At 42.6% G+C, this 18,325-nt stretch overlaps 1 protein-coding gene across 1 annotated transcript; it reads left to right on the top strand.

The window, feature by feature from the left end:
• Positions 1-1,650: 1,650 nt before the first annotated feature.
• wsb1 (WD repeat and SOCS box containing 1) lies at positions 1,651-10,718 on the top strand. Its single transcript, XM_012853722.3, has 9 exons — positions 1,651-1,974; positions 3,303-3,471; positions 3,549-3,832; positions 4,247-4,378; positions 6,116-6,216; positions 8,164-8,336; positions 9,177-9,290; positions 9,851-9,958; positions 10,046-10,718. Exons 1-9 carry the CDS (start codon positions 1,935-1,937, stop codon positions 10,206-10,208), a joined length of 1,284 nt encoding a protein of 427 aa, XP_012709176.1. The 5' UTR covers positions 1,651-1,934; the 3' UTR covers positions 10,209-10,718.
• The last annotated feature ends 7,607 nt before the right edge of the window (positions 10,719-18,325 follow it).

Below are 18,325 nucleotides of genomic sequence, written 5' to 3'. Positions count from 1 at the left end.
GAGTGAGTCAACAACATTACAAGCCTCACATTCCTCAGTAAGTTATTCATCAACACCCAGACAAGCCACATTCCTCCACATACATTCACATGTTTTCGTTCTCACATGCTCCCCTTTTGACACATAACACATATACTCTACAGAGTGGAAAAAACAGTATATAAAACAGATGGGATTAAAAATGGGTCTCAGCAGGACTCAGATGTTCTTCAGCTGAGGTCAAAGGCACAAAGCAGCAGAGATCAGCCTCCAGCCAGGCTCATGGTGAGCCTTTATAAGAGCAGCTATGTCTTCTCCTATGCTAGTCTTAGGGAACAATAAAACAACTGAAATTCCATTTTATCAGCTTTGTCAAACTGATACACAGGCGTAGTCACACACACAACTGTCAAATTGTGGGGAAACAAGCCAGGAGGTTAGGAAGAAGAGGGGCTGCAATTCAGGACAAACTTGGACTGTCCCACTGAGAATCACTGGAAGGAGGGTTGGTAAAGCTGTTCAGCACAAGAGAAACCTGTTATGATTCTTAGGTGATTAATTTAGGTTCTCACAATTTCATTGTGATTGTATTGTCTTTCTGTTCTGGCAAATATTCAGTGTTCATTATTATTTTTCAGATATTGCCTTATTAGTTCATCCCTTTTTCCTAAAGTTCAAGGTTTCTTGTGTTCTGCTCCACTCTTGTTTATTAAGAATTAATTGAGAATCAATAAACTTTATCGTGTTACCATAATTGTCATATTTTGTCACGTGAACCCGAACACACACCACACACACGGAGCTTCGTTTTAGAGAGTTTATTGAAGGTTGATGAGTTGTGGAGGATGGAAACCAGAGTCTGTTACCGGGATGGAGTAAGTGGATGAGGGAGGCAGGAGCAGGCAGACGGGAAGGAGGCTGAAGGACCGCAGGAGAACCTTGGGACGGAACCCAAAGCCGGCGTTGTGCCAAACTAGTTATCCCCGCCAGAATTTGTATCCCTTGCGTCGGGAGCGCCCATTCAGCCTGAAGAACGAATACAGTCAACTCCGCCTCATTTCCAACAAATAATGCGTGCAAATCAAGATGTTTTACTTTTCTTAACGAAATATGTGAACGATGTAGTTACATTATCGTTCAGTTAGTGGGTTAAAACTGAAAATGTAACACTTGTTAGTGCGATCGTAGGGGATTGCTTTGTCGGTTAAAATTCGATTCTGGGAAAGTAAACGCGCTGTGGTCATTTCTTCTTGTGTCACGAAAATATTAGCTTTATGTTGTCATTAGACTGTCTGTCTGCTGAAACCAAAAATACACCTTCCTGAGTCCTGCATACCTGCCTACTTGTCCGTCTTTCTTCTTCCTTCTATGTCAGATAGACCCGCACGAATGGATTGTATAAAGCGGATTTCAAGTGGGATCAAAGCAACACTGAATAAGGTTACAACTTAAATTATCAGATCTAATAACATTTTAATAAAAACAAGAACCAATTTAAGAAAATAAGGTAGATAACGTAAAAAAATTAGAAAGAGGAGGCGCTATTTGTGTTACTATGGTAACCCTGGATGACGTAAAAACCCTCCTTCCTTTGCAAGTCTTTTAAATAAATAAAGTGCCCTTCCCAAATCAGTCGTTCCAATAAGAAACAGCGGTTATAATTGCTATTCCATATATTTATGGCATCTTGTGTGGGAAGTTTTCCAAATCTTATTTATCTGTTAAACTAAACAGAGAAGCATAATATACCTCAGCCCAAACGGGGTCTCTGGTGTTTCCGAGGAGGACTATATTCTTCCGCTCAGCGCGCTTCACTGGCGGAAGGATTCAGTAAAATTGTGTGGCCGTGAAGAAAAGGCGTACTACTCAGTTTCCTACCAGTTGTGTCTCTTTTGAAGTCTCTTCTTATTATCTTTCTTGTTCCGTTTTTTTTATCGGTCGGTGCCCTTATTTAGATGGCCAGCTTCCCAGATTGTGTAAACGAAAATGATCTAGGTAAGTAGTGTTTGCTCTGTTTAGCCCAGGACTGTGTCCCGTACAAACGTTTCTGGAAATGCGGAACTGTTCTGGGTTTGGTTATCTGTTAGGTGTATAGCTACGGTAAAATGCTTAAAGGTAATGTTGACATACGGAAAACTGTTTGGCCGCAGGATGGACCGAAGTATTAGAGCTGGCGCCACAGTTTGGGTTGAAATTTAGGCTGATATGAAGACAGTTTATAGGGGTCTAGCTCTGCTAACCCTCGTCGGATGTTTCCGTGTGGTTCCGTAATGGCGTGTGGAGGCTGTGAATCGAACCACAGTGATTCCTGGCCTTGGCTTGTCCTTGCAAAGCGCGTCAAACAGGACCAGTGTCGTGTGTAATGTCCCGTTTTTCCTGAGGTGTCTGTGGTCTGCCTCCGATGGACAGACTTCACTCCAGCTCTGATCAGCTAGCAAAACACGGAATTAATTTCACTTTAAATTGGTACTGTTGTGGCGTTAGATACGTGTTTTATCCATCTGTGCTTCCTCAATGTAAATACAAGAAAATCCATGGCAGAAAATGACGTTCTGTGTTTTTTGTTTTTTTTTTATCTTGAATGAGGACTGCGGTGGCCCTGCACTGCTCCCAGCCTCCATGTTGCATCTAGCTGTGAACACGTAGCCGTACAACCACTACGCTCAGTCAGGATTCTCTGTCCTGGAAGAAATTCCTCCCAGTGTTAGCACTGAAACACCACAAAGTGTAGAACTTAATCTGACCTATGCCTCTGAACCTGCTTCCGGGTCTAGTTGTGCAAGCCAAAGTCCACAATGCCGTTGAAAAATTCATCCAGTAAACAATGACGTCAGGAATGTAGATTTTAGTGAGCCTGTACACAGACCGCCGAACTGTGCAGATCATGGCTTGTTGGACCAGTTAACAAAGATCTAGTCTTTGCCAGCTGTTTTGAAAAGGTAAACATCAGCCGTTCCATCAAACCCACACGTCCCGAGTTCTTTTTTTGTGGTTCAGATTCACAGGAAATGAACCCGTTTGTTGTGGATCTACAGACGGGTCTATTTTTTTTTTTTTTTTTTTACCCCAGATGTCTGCGGGTTATGAGAGCCTGTTCGTGGATGTTCCTGCCTGTGTTTAAGCAATATTGTTTGCTGGGTGTTACCTTTTTTAGGCTGTCTATATGGACAGAAGGATCATCTGTAGGGACAGTTCTGTTCACATGCATAAGTTGTGTTTTGGTTTTCAGCCTCACATGGAGCAGACGTGTGCTGTAGTGAGCTGGCATGTCTCTTACTATATTCCATAATGAAAATTTTTTTTTCTTTCTTTCTCTCCCCCAGACAAGGCTAAGTTCATTGGTGAACTCCTGGTCCCTGTTGCTCCCTTTGACCAGAAGTCTGGGCGTGAGGCCTGGACAGTAGCCTTTGCACCAAATGGTTCCTACTTTGCTTGGTCTCAGGGACATCGCATCGTCAGACTCATCCCCTGGACTAAATGCTTGAGGAGCTTGTAAGTATCATGTTGAATGTAAATAGGGATCCCTGTGTCTGCATGATTTTATTAATATTTTTTAAAATTTGCTTTAGTTCAGTGAGTGGTGGTGAAGAAGGTACCAATCCAACAAGTCCCAGGCATTTGTCCTGTCAAAGTAGTGATGGAAGCCTCGCTATCCCACTAGCCGATGAGCCCCGTGAACACACAATAGACTGTGGCGACATAGTGTGGGGCCTGGCCTTTGGTTCCTCTGTGCCAGAAAAACAGAGCCGCTGTGTCAACATTGAGTGGCACCGGTTCAAGTTTGGCCAGGACCAGTTACTGCTGGCAACAGGTCTCAACAATGGCCGCATTAAGATCTGGGACGTTTACTCTGGTAAGTGCAGACTGGAATTGGTATTGTTTCCTTTTTTCAGCAGGTAGACTAAACCTAAGTTAGGAAGAATGAACATCTTTGTCTTCTGCCATCTGCTTAACATTTTTTTTCCCCACAAAACCAGCAGCCAGCAGTTTCATTATCTTTTTGCAGAAGGTTTCTAATCTACATTTAACAGTATTTTTTTCCATCTAAAACCTAATCCTTGAAAGAGAATCATTAATGCAGGAGTACATTAAAATGTTTAAAAATATACGAAGGATTTCTTTTCCTGTTTCCATTGGCCTTCTTAACTTTTTTCCTTTCACATAAATGTGATTTTTGGCTGAATGTTGGGATATTGAGCTTTGAACACGACTGGACAGATCTCATGCAGGGATTAACTCTAAATCTCTCCTTGATGGACTGTTCCAGGAAAACTGCTGTTGAATCTCATGGACCATACTGACGTTGTGCGAGATTTGACATTCGCACCTGATGGCAGCCTCATGTTGGTGTCCGCATCCAGAGATAAGACCCTGCGTGTGTGGGACCTTAAAGATGATGGTGAGTAGTGTTGCTATGTTCAATGAAAACCTGTGATTTCGATCCAATATTTGCTAGCATGTAAGAATCTGGGATCTTTATCAGGGTAAATGACGTGACCACAACTGTAAGATTGCGCCGCCCACGCAGAAGTGTGCCCTAGGCCGATCTAACCCTCGACAACAAAGACGATGTAATGGGGATGATGGTGAAGCTCACGGTGTTAGCTGAGGCATTTTTGCCTTATCTACCAGCATTAATCCTTTAAATCTAAGCCTCAAAAGCTCTGCCTGGATGTTTTTGCTTATTTTAACAGTAGAAAGGCCATTAAATAATTTTGCCCAACTTGAACTTTCAAGATTTACCATTGTTTTGCAATTCAGTCTATTAAGGGAGAGTTTTATCAGTTTAAGGTGAGAAAAAAAAACTAACGTAAATTGTTTTTAGATGTTTAGTGATCAAACAACATAATATATGTACACAATGAAACAATTTTGCATTCTGAATGAGATATCGCCCCATGCTGGCTCTGTGGCCTGTGGTCCGTCCTGTGCTGGTAAGGACTTGAAAAATGGCCAGGAACTGGTCTCAGGGCACGATGGTGGTGGGGGGAGGGGTTTCCAACATGGGGAAATGGTTCCTCTGTGCCAAAAGTCTCTAATTTTGGGCAGTTTCAAGATTGTCATGTTCATCAGCAACCCAATAATTTTTTTTCATGTACTCTGGAATTATGTCTGTTCAGATGAACGTTTTTCCTTTTTCTAGATTTTTGGCTGCATTGCTATTAGTGTTTTGACAGATGAGCTTCAAAGCTGTCATCAAAAAAAAAATAGGGAAAAAAATCACTTGGTGGTGAGTTTCCCATATTTATGGAGGGCTGGGGAGCAGTGCTGTTTTGGAGCAAACCATGGGGGTGGAGCAACACTATCAACCTCTATTTCTGTTCTCCATCTTTGATGAAGTGGTGAGCGACTTCTGTCTCTCCTAGCATCTCCAGTACCCCTCTCTCTCACTCCCTGCTTGTGGGCTCTGCCAGCTCCTCCACTTCTAGATGGCTGATCCTCACTAAAGGACAAAAGGAAAAATATTCAGCTGGAAGTGCACATGATTTATGCAAACCAATCCAAATCCTTTATAGCTGTGGAGCTGTACTTTATTTTTATCAGGTATATCATTTCAGGTGGAAATTGCTCTTGGGGGGTTTTAAGCATACAATTTAGTTATGAAAAAAAACTAAAGCGAGCAGGCTTATTCCAAAATCATGCCAAATCGTCAACAATCAAATCCAAAAGCAACAGATCCAAGTGCAAGAAAGTTGCCCCCTGACAGTTCATCCGAAAAGTCATCGTACAGATTCTGGCCTATAAGTAAAAACTTGTTTTTTTTTGTTTGTTTTTTTTGTGCGCTTTTTTGCTCTCAGTCCAAATGTTCTATTTTGGAAAAAGAAAATGAAACAAGTGTGTGTGTGTTTTTTTTTTTTTTTTTTTTTTTTTTGCCTGATTCATCGATTAATTGTTAAAATAATCGACCTGATGTGCAAGTGAAAATAATGGCTAATTGCAGCCCTAATGGTGTTGTGCAAGGGTACCTGTCATGTGCTCAGACCTGTCTGTGGAGCTGTTTCCAGATGACGGGAACAAAGGGCTCCAGTGTTGAGCTTTCTGTTTACTCACAAGACCCGTTCTAAACAGCTCTGTTCTCAGTGTGAAGGGCTTTCCTGGTTTTGACAAAATGATCATGTGCTATCTTGTCTTCCAGGTAACATGGTGAAGGTTTTGCGTGGACATCAGAACTGGGTTTACTGCAGCTCCTTCTCTCCCGACTCGTCCATCCTGTGCTCAGTTGGTGCAGGCAAAGCAGTACGTCTTCATCTTTCTTCTTTTGTGTAGCTTGACATCTTTTTGCAGTTGCTTGTGATTATCTTCAATCAGCCTTGTAATTGCTAAAGTTTCTGGCTTTCCCGCCCTTTGATTTGCACCACAGGCAAAACTGCTCAGTGTCATAACTTATCTGCACCTAGCTACTTTTGGCTTACACACATAGCAATTGTATTGTGAGAAACAGAGCAGACTGATAATCAGGGCCAGGACAAGATTGAGGAAACTAAAATTAAATCTTCTCCCTGATGTGAAGAAGTTTCTAGAAAGCTTGCATTACTTAAAATCCTTGTTAAATGACTTATTGAATTTACTTACATATTTGTGGATGTGAGTTCAGTGGTCTAGCCACCATAACCTGCACTTGTTACCAGTGTTAGAAATGGATTAGGGTGAACATGGTGGTGATGGTAGCAGTTCTGTTAGGCTCTGTGTCCCTACAGTGTGTGTCTTGCTCTTCCTGTCACAGGTGGTGGCAGAGCTCAGTGTGTGATTGGTTTTGAAAGGAGCGCCGCGCTGACATTTGAGCAGCCGGTGTAAACCATGGACGCACAGTTCACAATGCCCACAGGCCTGGCCAGGGGCACCTGGCACCTGACCCGCAAGGTCAATCTGTACGTAGGTGCTGCTCTGTGTATGTCTACCTCCTCTATTTATTTTGGACATTTCACTTTAATAATGTCAATAATGTCATTGAGCTGGTGGTGAAAATAGCGCTGTAGTCCTGCTCTTCCAAACCCCGCCCCTTATCTCTATCTAGCCTAGCTCCATACACCATTTGCACACAGTAGCTCCTCTCTGTTCCACCACTGTCACTTTAACTGCTAGCTCTGTAGTGGACGCTTTGACATTGTACTGCCACTGGCAGTGTCAAGGAGCATATGTGAGTTCCAACCCAGCTGCTACACCTCTGAGAGCAACAACCAACAGCTTCAGGCAGTTTCTGCTGCAGCTGCTTTTCTTCACATTGTCTTTAAAAGGCTTTCAGCTCCACATGAACACCAAGTCTCAATGTGCATGTCCAAAGTGCGGTAATGGATAAACACAACCGCAGGGTTCTTTTAATTGGCTGTTCTGTTTTGTGCTTTTGGACTTTTACACAACGCACAAAATGAGATTTGTAGCTGAGCAGCAAAACATTTGGAACATCTGCACAGTCTGTACACATATTTAGTAATTCAGCAAAGCACTAATTCTTAATGTTCATTTCTAAACTCCATTATTAGACAAGAGAAAGGGACCCTCTCCAAAGTGTTCCATACATTTAGTTTCAGTTCATCTGGGTAAAACTATTGGACACGTTCAGCTCTTTTCAGCCTAGTTTTCTAAAAAGAAGGTAGCCCTCATATAAAGACTTAACAGTTAAAACTCAAGACCCAAACATAACTGTTGTCTCCGTTTGGATGTGTGTGGAAGTGAATGTAATTGTGTTCTTTGCCAGAGGAATCAGCCCTTTGGCCATAAAATATGTTCTTCTCTTGCAGTATCTGTCTCTCTCCGTAGGCTTCTGTTGGAGATGCCAGCCTTTTGTAAACACACTGAACTAAAACACTGGAAGGAGAAACCAGTGGAGTAATTTTGTTACCTTAACTTCTTATTGTTTTTTCCACTTCTTGTTGTATTATTGTTTTTTCCACTTTTTGTTGTATTTAAGAAAAGCATTTTAAGTTCATTAGCGGAAGCTTAAAAATAGCAACATGCTGCTGTAGTTTTCAGATGAACTAGAATAATTTAATTACATTGTGATTAATGAATGTAACCCATGTTTAAAGTTATCCAGTGTATTACAGTGACTGCTGTAATTCATGTTGCCATGTTTAACTGCTAGTCCTTTCTGTTTGTAAAGTTCTGATTTAATGTAACTTAGCCCACCCTGTTGCCCTGCAACTCATTTCCAAACCCATAACAACTCCTTGCTTTAACTTGCAGGTGTTCCTATGGAACATGGAGAAGTACACGTTGATCCGGAAGCTAGAGGGCCACCACAATGATGTGGTGTCCTGTGACTTTTCACCTGATGGCGCCCTCTTGGCCACGGCTTCCTATGACACCCGAGTCATTGTATGGGACCATCACAAAGCCACAATCCTCCTGGAGCTGGGGTAAAAACCTGCTAACACTCAGGCCGTTGAAGAGGATTTGTGTACTCAGGGTGATAGAAATGGGCAATTGGCATATTGTAATTATAGGGGCAAAAACATGACTGGGGTAACCATGAGCTCTGATTCATCATGTTATCAGATCTCAAAACATTGACAGTATGGTTGAGATGGTATTACTGTTTATTATTCTCCTGCAGCTTGTTCTAGGCATCAATGAATATCAGTAGAAGTGGGAATAGGCCTGAACGCAGCCATTGCGGTATTGAGGGCTATATTGTGGTCTTTAGGGCTATAATCGCCCTACTTCATGTAACTGATGAACCTTATTTGATCATAGCTAAGTTTTATTAAGATAAGAAATTCCATTTTTGTCTGTCTGTGGGGTTATTGATTTGGCAATAAATATCACAACATATCAGGATTAAGAAGGTAACTCCATGGTAGCCACCATTGCTCTAGACTTCAGTGTTGTTCACAACATTTATTTAAGTTGTAAGTGACTGAAATTATAGAGTAAGTGGACAATAACCAAAATAGAAAGGTGTGGTGGGTAACTTTCTGGGAACTCACAGCTTCAGGCTTCTTGGTTCTCTACGATGTTTCTCCATTACCGAAGATGTGGACATTGGGCCCACAATGCACACAGTTCCACACTCCAGGACAGGAAATGCTAGCAGCAAGTCTTGCTATGAAAGACTGGAACATATTCATTTTAAGTCAGCCATGAGCTTATTGACCCGAAACAAATGTGTTACTATACCAGCAGCAGCAGTTCCAGTATAATGCGTGTCATGATGCTGGAGTGTTCATGTTAAAGCTAACTTCTGTCTTCTTTTTTAGCCACCTCTTCCCCCCTCCATCACCCATTTTTGCTGGAGGGGCAAATGACCGCTGGGTTCGCTCTGTGAGCTTCTGCCCTGATGGCCGCCACATTGCCAGTATTACTGATGACAGGTAAGAACGTCATTAAAGACGGGACATAATCACTGAATGTAAACTAGAGCAATGCCACTTTCCACTGGTCAATGTGGCAGGTATCAGTCACCTGGCTCTCAGGTTGTGGTTATCACTGCGGCAGCCAAGCACAGAGTTGTTGCCTGTAAACAGGTTGAGAGGGAAAGCACTCAATTTCCTCTGAGCTCTGGAAAAGTGCGAGTACAGAATGCCCTTACAGTCCTACAGTCCAAGTCCTAAAAAGCTGTGTGTCAGATTGGAGAAACTAAGTCTAGATAGCAGTTGTTGGGATTGCAATGGTATAGAAATGTTTCTTTGTGCCTCTCAGGGTGGAGTATTTAAAAATAGTTGGAAATGATGTTCTGTACCTTTTCCAACCATTTTTAAATAGGTCTACAGGACAAACTGAGAACACTCTGTCATGACTGGTTGCTTTATTAATGCTCACACCAAGTTACTTGCCATGCAATCAGAAACATCTGCCCTACAGTGTTAAATTTATTTTGAACTGTCCCCTTTCTTGCGCTGACTGCAGTGTATGTTTGTATGTCTCTGCTCAGGTTCGTTCGTTTCTGGAGTATTGAAGAAAGGGCTCCTCAGGCTATAGCCTCCTTATCTAATGGCCTATGCTGTGCATTTTCTGCTGAAGGAAGTGTCCTTGCTGCTGGGTAAGAAACTGGAACACATTAACCTCTGGTAACCTCCTTCTTTTATTCACCTGTTCAACCATTTTGTCTGTTTCTGGGCGATTTTAGGACTCGTGATGGAAGTGTACACTTCTGGGAGTGTCCTGGCAGTATTGCCAATCTGCAGCACATGTGCAGGATGGCCATCCGCAGGGTGTTGACCACCCAGCAGGTGGAAGCTTTGGCCATCCCTACACCACTCCAAGACTATCTGACCTACAGAGTCATCTGAGTGTGTGCGCGGGCTGGCTCACATGCACTTCTCACAGCCGCAGCATGCTGAAAAACCAATGAATACCTTATTTAAAACAAAAAAAAAACCCACAAAACTTCTTCTAGATCAATGGCTGACCGACGAGCAAACTCACTGATGCAGTTTGAAAGACATGAGTTCAGGTTTGCTGGAAACTCTTAAGCCGTGTCAATTCTTCAGCATTTGACTTTGTACATATCTGATTACTGTACTACTGTAAGGTCAGGATTATTCTGGGTTCCCCCGTCTCTTCACTATCTGTGTGCTTCTTGGAAAAGTGGAGGTCCAGTTGTACGAGCGTCAGTGACTCACCTGTTGCTCCAACTTGAAATGGCTGTTGCACTTAAGGAAGGGGTCTTGTAGTGGTGCTTGATTTAAAGGTCTTGTTTCTTTATGTTTTGTTGGTCTGCTGCGTGTGGCCGAAGGGGATATTAGAGGTCTGTCCTGGCCACACACTGCAAGAAGGGAACTAGAATTAAGTAAAAAAAATTTTGGAAACGAGCGCATTTGCCCTTGATTTGAGCAGGTAAATAAGATGATCTGCCAATGGAATAAGATATTTGCACTTCAAATAACATGATAGAGATGAATTGTTACCATTTTAAGTGCACGCCATCTAATTATCTTATTTTAGGGGTAAAAATACTCATTCCATTGGCAGGCCGTCTTATTTACCTGCTCAAATCAAGGACAAATACATTAATTTCAAGAAAATTTTACTTTACTTTTAGTTCCCTTTTTGCAGTGCACTACCACAGACGTTCTGGAAAACAAACGTTTTTTTTTTTTGTTTGTTTGTTTTTCTCATCCACATGCAAATGGAAAAGATAATTTGCTTAAAAATATCTTTGGGTGTCTCTCTTGGACATTATTTACATCACAACTAATGAAAACACTACAGCCTCTGGGGATGTCAGGTATATGATCCTACTAACCAGCTTCTTTCATTGTCTATTTTGGTTGTTTAGGTTATAATCCTAAAATGTTGCAATGTTTTGACTATCACTCAGCATCAATACAACAAAATTCTGACAATATTGGTTTAAAATGTCAGTTCTAGATCCAAATGGCTGATTAATCACCTGTATTGAAGATGGGTGCATATGATGATCCTTTCTAAAAGCATCAGTATTTATGCTTTAGTTGAATTTTCTAAACCCTGCAGCGTTCCATCAGTTGATCTGCAGAGGTTTTTTTGTTTGTTTTTGTGATGTTCATGATCAGAATCTGGCTGATTTGATCATATTGCTCCTAGATATGGTTCTTCATTATGGTTTGGGTTTTGTACATTTGTAAATTCTTTTTATTTCATTGTTGTATATGTCAAAGCCACATACATGTCTTACAGTTTAACCTTTATTTGCATTAAATGGTCTTTGGCAGCCCTGATACAATCACGTCTGTATTACTATAAAAATACCTGCAGCCCCTATAAGCTCTCCAAATCTACCAACCGAGCTGCTGAGAAATTAATAGTCTTGCAGGAAGAAATTTCAGCTACTCTCCACCACCCCCCCCCCCCCCCCCCCCCCCCCCAGAAATTCTGCATTTTCAAACCCAATCTTGTTGTTCCTGATGTTAAATGTGGAAAAGGGAAGTAAGAATATTGCAGGTGTTTTTCTTGTATGTAGGTACACGGCAGATGAGTCATAGTGGTCTTAAAGTCCTAACTTTGCAAATGCCAAAGGTCTTTGTTTTTGTTAGCATTTTTCTAAAGTGCTAAAGTACTAAAGGTAGTTGTAATACTATGTAGAAATATGGCCTATTTAAAGCAGACATGTTTTTTTATATCTGTTACCAGTTAATGGGAAAACTCAGTTCTGCCTCAGAGATGCATTCTGATGTTTCCTTATATCTGTGATTGTATGAGTCCTTGCAACCTTCTTGTTTAAATAAAGATTTTTTTACTTTAATGTTTGAAATGATTTGTCAGAGTGAACTTTGGAAATGTAAGCCTATAATTATTTATAAATTTCCTTGGTTTGTTGGGTAATTATTTTTTTTTTGTAATTGAATGTTTGCTACATAAAGGCAAAGATGTTTCTCTAAAAATGATCAGACTAGAATGAAACGTCTTGTGTAGTGATGGGTCCGGCAACACCGATGGGTTGGCGCATATATATATATATATATATATATATATATATATATATATATATATATATATATATATATATATATATATATATATACATACACACACACACACACACTCTCTCACCGGCCACTTTATTAGGTACCCCATGCTAGTAACGGGTTTGACCCCCTTTTGCCTTCAGAACTGCCTCAATTCTTCGTGGCATAGATTCAACAAGGTGCTGGAAGCATTCCTCAGGGAGTTTGGTCCATATTGACATGATGGCATCACACAGTTGCCGCAGATTTGTCGGCTGCACATCCATGATGCGAATCTCCCATTCCACCACATCCCAAAGATGCTCTATTGGATTGAGATCTGGTGACTGTGGAGGCCATTTGAGTGCAGCGAACTCATTGTCATGTTCAAGAAACCAGTCTGAGATGATTCCAGCTTTATGACATGGCGCATTATCCTGCTGAAAGTAGCCATCAGAAGTTGGGTACATTGTGGTCATAAAGGGATGGACATGGTCAGCAACAATACTCAGGTAGGCTGTGGCGTTGCAACAATGCTCAATTGGTACCAAGGGGCCCAAAGAGTGCCAAGAAAATTTCCCCCACACCATGACACCACCACCACCAGCCTGAACCGTTGATACAAGGCAGGATGGATCCATGCTTTCATGTTGTAGACGCCAAATTCTGACCCTACCATCCGACTGTCGCAGCAGAAATCAAGACTCATCAGACCAGGCAACGTTTTTCCAATCTTCTATTGTCCAATTTCGATGAGCTTGTGCAAATTGTAGCCTCAGTTTCCTGTTCTTAGCTGAAAGGAGTGGCACCCGATGTGGTCTTGTGCTGCTGTAGCCCATCTGCCTCAAAGTTCGACGTACTGTGCGTTCAGAGATGCTCTTCTGCCCACCTTGGTTGTAACAGGTGGTTATTTGAGTCACTGTTGCCCTTCTATCAGCTCAAACCAGTCTGGCCATTCTCCTCTGACCTCTGGCATCAACAAGGCATTTCCGCCCACAGAACTGCCGCTCACTGGATGTTTTTTCTTTTTCGGACCATTCACTGTAAACCCTAGAGATGGTTGTGCGTGAAAATCCCAGTAGATTAGCAGTTTCTGAAAAACTCAGACCAGCTCTTCTGGCACCAACAATCATGCCACGTTCAAAGTCACTTAAATCACCTTTCTTCCCCATACTGATGCTCGGTTTGAACTGCAGGAGATTCTCTTGACCATGTCTACATGCCTAAATGCACTGAGTTGCCGCCATGTGATTGGCTGCTTAGAAATGCCGGGGCCCCGGGCTGCAGCCCCGGTAAGCCCCTGCTAAAATCCGGCCCTATATATATATATATGTAATGTGATATTACTTCCAGGATCATCAAAATGGTGAATTCAGATTGAATTCTGATGACACAGCCACAGAGGAGAGAGAGCCAGTGGGGACAGCCCCCTCCTTCTCTCACCAGGGGGTCCCCTGCTGGTGATAAAAACTTTCCTCCCACAGACAAAGACCCCTACTTCTGTAGACTTCTTCAGCAGCTGCACAGACCACCTCTCCAGGACAAGGGAGAAGGCCTGAACCATGGGGCCATATGGCCTCATCTGCTGGAACATCTGAAAGATTCCCTGGACCAGCCACGTTGATCCAGGGTCTGCTAGACCCGACTGCCTGCGTCAGAAGAGGACCTGACTGAATCCGGACGAACATGTCTGGGCAAATACAGAGCTAAGTTGCTGTCTTAACCCACAATCAGATGCAGAGCAAAGATCCGGCATGCAAAACAGCTCTGTGTATTTTTCCTCAGCCTGTACAGGAAAGCGAACCCCGATGCAGCTGAAGGCTGCATCGGAGGAAAACCCCTGCTCAAATTGGACTGCATCCCGGTCAAAGAACGTGGCCTCCAAGCCATCCAGACCACGCCGTTAGCCAAATGCTGCTGCAAGGCTAACGCTAGCCTGCCAAAAGCCAAGCGCTAGCCCGCTAGCGCTAGCCAACAACTTCCCTCTGTTGTGCAATTATACACTGTTAAAAGTTATTTAATGTTTCATAAATAACTCTCTGTTAAGTATTGTCTGGTGATGATCAGCTCTTAAGCTGATATCAACGGTTGAAAGGGATGAATTCGAGCACTAGCGATCTTTTAACAGCAAAACCTGCACACACATAGAATAAAGGAGTGATAGCTTCCTTTCAAGTTCAAGAATTTAATAACAGAAATAAAATGAACATCCAGAGAACATCACTATGTAATGCTGTTTACCTGAATTAACACAATATTTTGATTAATAAATCCTCTCTACTAGGCTAGTGAAACTTAACTAAACTTCTAAGCAAAATGAAGATAAAAAGAAGCTAAGCTAGGAACTATTTACATGCAAAAACAAACAAAAGACAAACAAAAGTGGTTGATCATAATCAGAATACTTCAGTCACTCTTGGTTCACTGCAGATCTGATTAACAAAAACATGGAATGGAGTTAACACATTTGCCATGTATTTCAATCCATTCACAATGCAAAGCCCAAGTTGAACAAAACATTATTTGTTAAAATAATATTCTGAGGACCGGTTTGTTCTGTAAAATCATTTAAACCCTTACGACCGAGTTGTTAATGCGATTCTCCCTCCGGGCGCATGGGGTCGCTGCAGCAACTCGGTAGCTAAGAGGTTATTACATAAAGTTGCCGAAATTGCCTTGAAAATCGGCATTAATATACCATATTGATGCGGGAATAAGGCTTATAACACCATCGGAGGATGGCAGAGCAGAACAGTTACGCTTTATGCTTTAAAACGGACTCCTTTTTAGGTAGGGTGACCATATTTTCATTTGGGAAAACCAGGACACCTTGGAGCGGGGGGTGGGGGGGGGGGATCTCTGTTCCCATGCATACAGATGTCTGTGGCATGCACTCACTTAACATAGGCCTACGTAATCCTACAATAACATGATATTTACAGTTGGTTTATTAAAAATGCTTTTCAGTAAAAGTCAACAGCAATAACTCCAATAACAAATGATAATTTTATTAAAAATGTATTTATTAAAAAATGCTTAACAATTCCTGCAATGAATGAATAGCACAATAAAGGCCTCCCATTTGTCTCGACCCGGTCTGAAAGCGGGGAAACTCTTTTATAAATCGTCGGTAAACATACATTTGCGCTTCGGCATGTTGTTGGCGTACTGACAGCCACGCTATCTATCTTCTGATTAAGAACAGGGCTGCCCGCACTGACACGTCTCAGGGATTACGTCACACGCAGCGCTGTGCGCAGTGCCCTAGTGCCTGTCAATTTAATGGTCCAATGAAGGTAATTTAAAAAACAGGACATTTCCTCACTTTCTAAAAAGAACCCGGGACGCCCGGGACAGGACGTGAAATACGGACATGTCCCGGGAAATACGGACGTTTGGTCACCCTATTTTAGGGGTCCGAAACCGGATGTTAGCAAGGCTAATAGCAGTTTGGCTAGCGCGAGCTACCGGTTAGCTCTTTGTTCTAAACACCACGGTTTACAAACATTTTCCCAATAAACCTTTTTCTTCACCCTCAGACCGCTGCCCAAACCTGCCCTTTTCAGTTCTGTTCAGTTTGGCCATTCACGGAAGGAGCGTTGAAGGAGGAAGTTGTTGGTTTCTTCTTGGCAGGCTAGCGTTTAGCCCTGCAGCATGATGTGGCTAATCACAGCGTGGGGAGGGAATGGAGGCCTGGTCTGAGCACGTTCTCTGAACCGGTGGCAGTCCGATTGAGCAGATTTCCTCAGAATTCCACAGCTTTCTGCCCCGTCTGGGTTAGCTTTCCTGTACAGGCTGAGAAGAAATACACAGAGCTGTTTCACATGCAGGATCTTTTCTCCTGCATCTGATTGTGGGTTAAGACAGCAACTTAGCTCTGTATTTGCCCGGACATGTTCGTCCGGATTCAGTCAGGTCCTCTGCTGAAGCAGGCAGTCGGGTCTAGCAGACCCTGGATAAAGCGTGGCTGCTCCGGGAATCTCCCTCAGCTGCTGGCTGGTGTGTCGGTGAGGGCCGACCAGGCCCTCATGGTCTGGCCTTCTTTGTCTGCTCTCAGGGAGCTGTAGTGGAGCTGAACAGGTCTGCAGAAGAATGCTGAAGTGATCTGGGCTCTTTGTCTGTGCTGTGTCTTATCTGTTAGGAGGGCTCACAGCTGACCTCCTGCTGGGAGAAAGGGCCGTCCAAGCCTTGAGAGTCTCGTGTTACGGACAGAGTGGAATTCCTTTGTGACCCTTCCACTGTTCAGAATTCAATCTAAGATCAATTATTTTGATGATCCTGGCGGTACTATCACAACATTCCCCCCTTTAAATCAGAAAACGGCAGATCCGATTCTACATTTTTGGATTTTCTACAAGTCCATACGCCATGATCTGGAATGACAAAAGTCACTTTGGTTCCTGTGGTAGTCATTGAAAGTTCAGTTCCATGAGAAAGCGTGTCTCTTGGAAGGATTGAGGCATGTTGGGCAGGGAGCTGTCCCTAACTATAAAATATTCAGACATCCATCCCTTGGATGTGCCACAAATATTTAGACATACACCCAAAATTCCAACCCAAGGAAAAACAAAAACAAAAAAACCCAAAACAAATTCTAAACACCGTGGTAAACTGATTGTTAACCTCCACTTCTTAAGTCTTAGAACAATAAGAAAGGGTTAAAACAGAATAAACTGTGCTAGAATTTATTTTTGACCTCATCAAGCTGAGGCATGATAAGTTGCGTGGTTGCTTTGGATTTGATCAGTTCGCCGTTTAATCTTGCGACAAACTCGGTGAGAAAATCTCGGCAGATACTTTCAAAGTGTTTCTTTGTGATCATTTCTTTGGAATGGTTCCACTTTTTACCAATATGACCTTGGGATCTTGCATTGTAAAAGAGTTGACCTTCATCTGGCCGCCTAGGCTTTCGCGGCAACCTGTCCACAAACCTTTTGGTCTGCTGTATCACTGGAGAACTGGCTTTGTGTTTTTTCTTAGGCCTATTCCCTGTCTGAAGGTTTAAGACTCTACACTTGCTTTGTTTCCTGTCACATTGCAAACGAGTGTTCCAAACCAGCTGGGCATATCTGCGGATCTCGTGCATGGAAAAGTTACTTTCCCTGCAATGCATGGTCACTTCATAACGTACACTGTCATGTAGATTATGAAGGAACAAAGACTTGAAAAGTGGGTCCTCTTCGGGACCTGGAGAATTACATCCCTGAGAAAAAAACTTTCCTTAAACGATAGTAATAATCTCTGGGCGTTTCATTTTCCTGTTGAATAACGCTGAAAGCGTCAAGAGTTATTGAAGCCTGATCCCTGTACGCAGAATATTCTTCTCTTAAAGCTTTGCAAAGAGCTGAATAACTGTCACGAATCTCTGGAGGTAGAGCTTTAATGAAAACATGAACGCTTCTAGCTGTTGTTTTCCAAATAAGCTTTAGTTTCTCACGAGATGAGGGAAGTGGCAGGTCAAAGAGACAGCGTTCGACTTCCTGCAGATAATTATGAATGTTGGAATCATGATTATCTGGGTCGAACTGTTCTATGTCCTGAGCAAGGTACTCAAGTTGCCGAAAACGGAAACCGTAATTATGAGGTGGCCCTGGACCACCTGGGAAGTCAAATCGGTTATGTTCGTGATCTGATGGAGGTCTGTGAACTAACTTTTGATGTAAGGAAGAATGTTTCTGATCTAATTGAGAGTTTTCCAAGGTGTGAACCCTGACATGTGGTGGGGGCTTAGGTTGGTATGGACCACCTGTGTGACTCTTCTGGCCCTTAGGGGGCGGCACAGACTCAGGACAGGTGGTGGTATGAGTCAGGTGTGATGTCTGCTCATCAGTGGCGGCTGGCCAGTAGGGGGCGCTCGGGCGCCGCCCCCTTTAAATCCTTTAGATAATAAATGATTTCAGAACTGCAAAGTACTTAGAAATGTATTTATTCATACTGTGTGTCCAATAGACATGTTAGAATTTATTAAAATAGTAAATACA

This window comes from Fundulus heteroclitus, unplaced genomic scaffold (genome assembly GCF_011125445.2).
Source record: "Fundulus heteroclitus isolate FHET01 unplaced genomic scaffold, MU-UCD_Fhet_4.1 scaffold_60, whole genome shotgun sequence".
Lineage (NCBI taxonomy): Eukaryota > Metazoa > Chordata > Actinopteri > Cyprinodontiformes > Fundulidae > Fundulus > Fundulus heteroclitus.
Note: the sequence above shows the minus strand (reverse complement) of the source record. Positions and strands in the feature narration are given on the sequence as shown.

Coding starts and splice junctions, on each gene's coding strand:
- wsb1 (XM_012853722.3), top strand. CDS start 1,935: ATGGCCAGCTTCCCAGATTGTGTAAACGAAAATGATCTAG. Junction 1,975..3,302: donor TGTAAACGAAAATGATCTAG/GTAAGTAGTGTT, acceptor TCTCTCCCCCAG/ACAAGGCTAAGTTCATTGGT. Junction 9,959..10,045: donor GGAAGTGTCCTTGCTGCTGG/GTAAGAAACTGG, acceptor GGGCGATTTTAG/GACTCGTGATGGAAGTGTAC.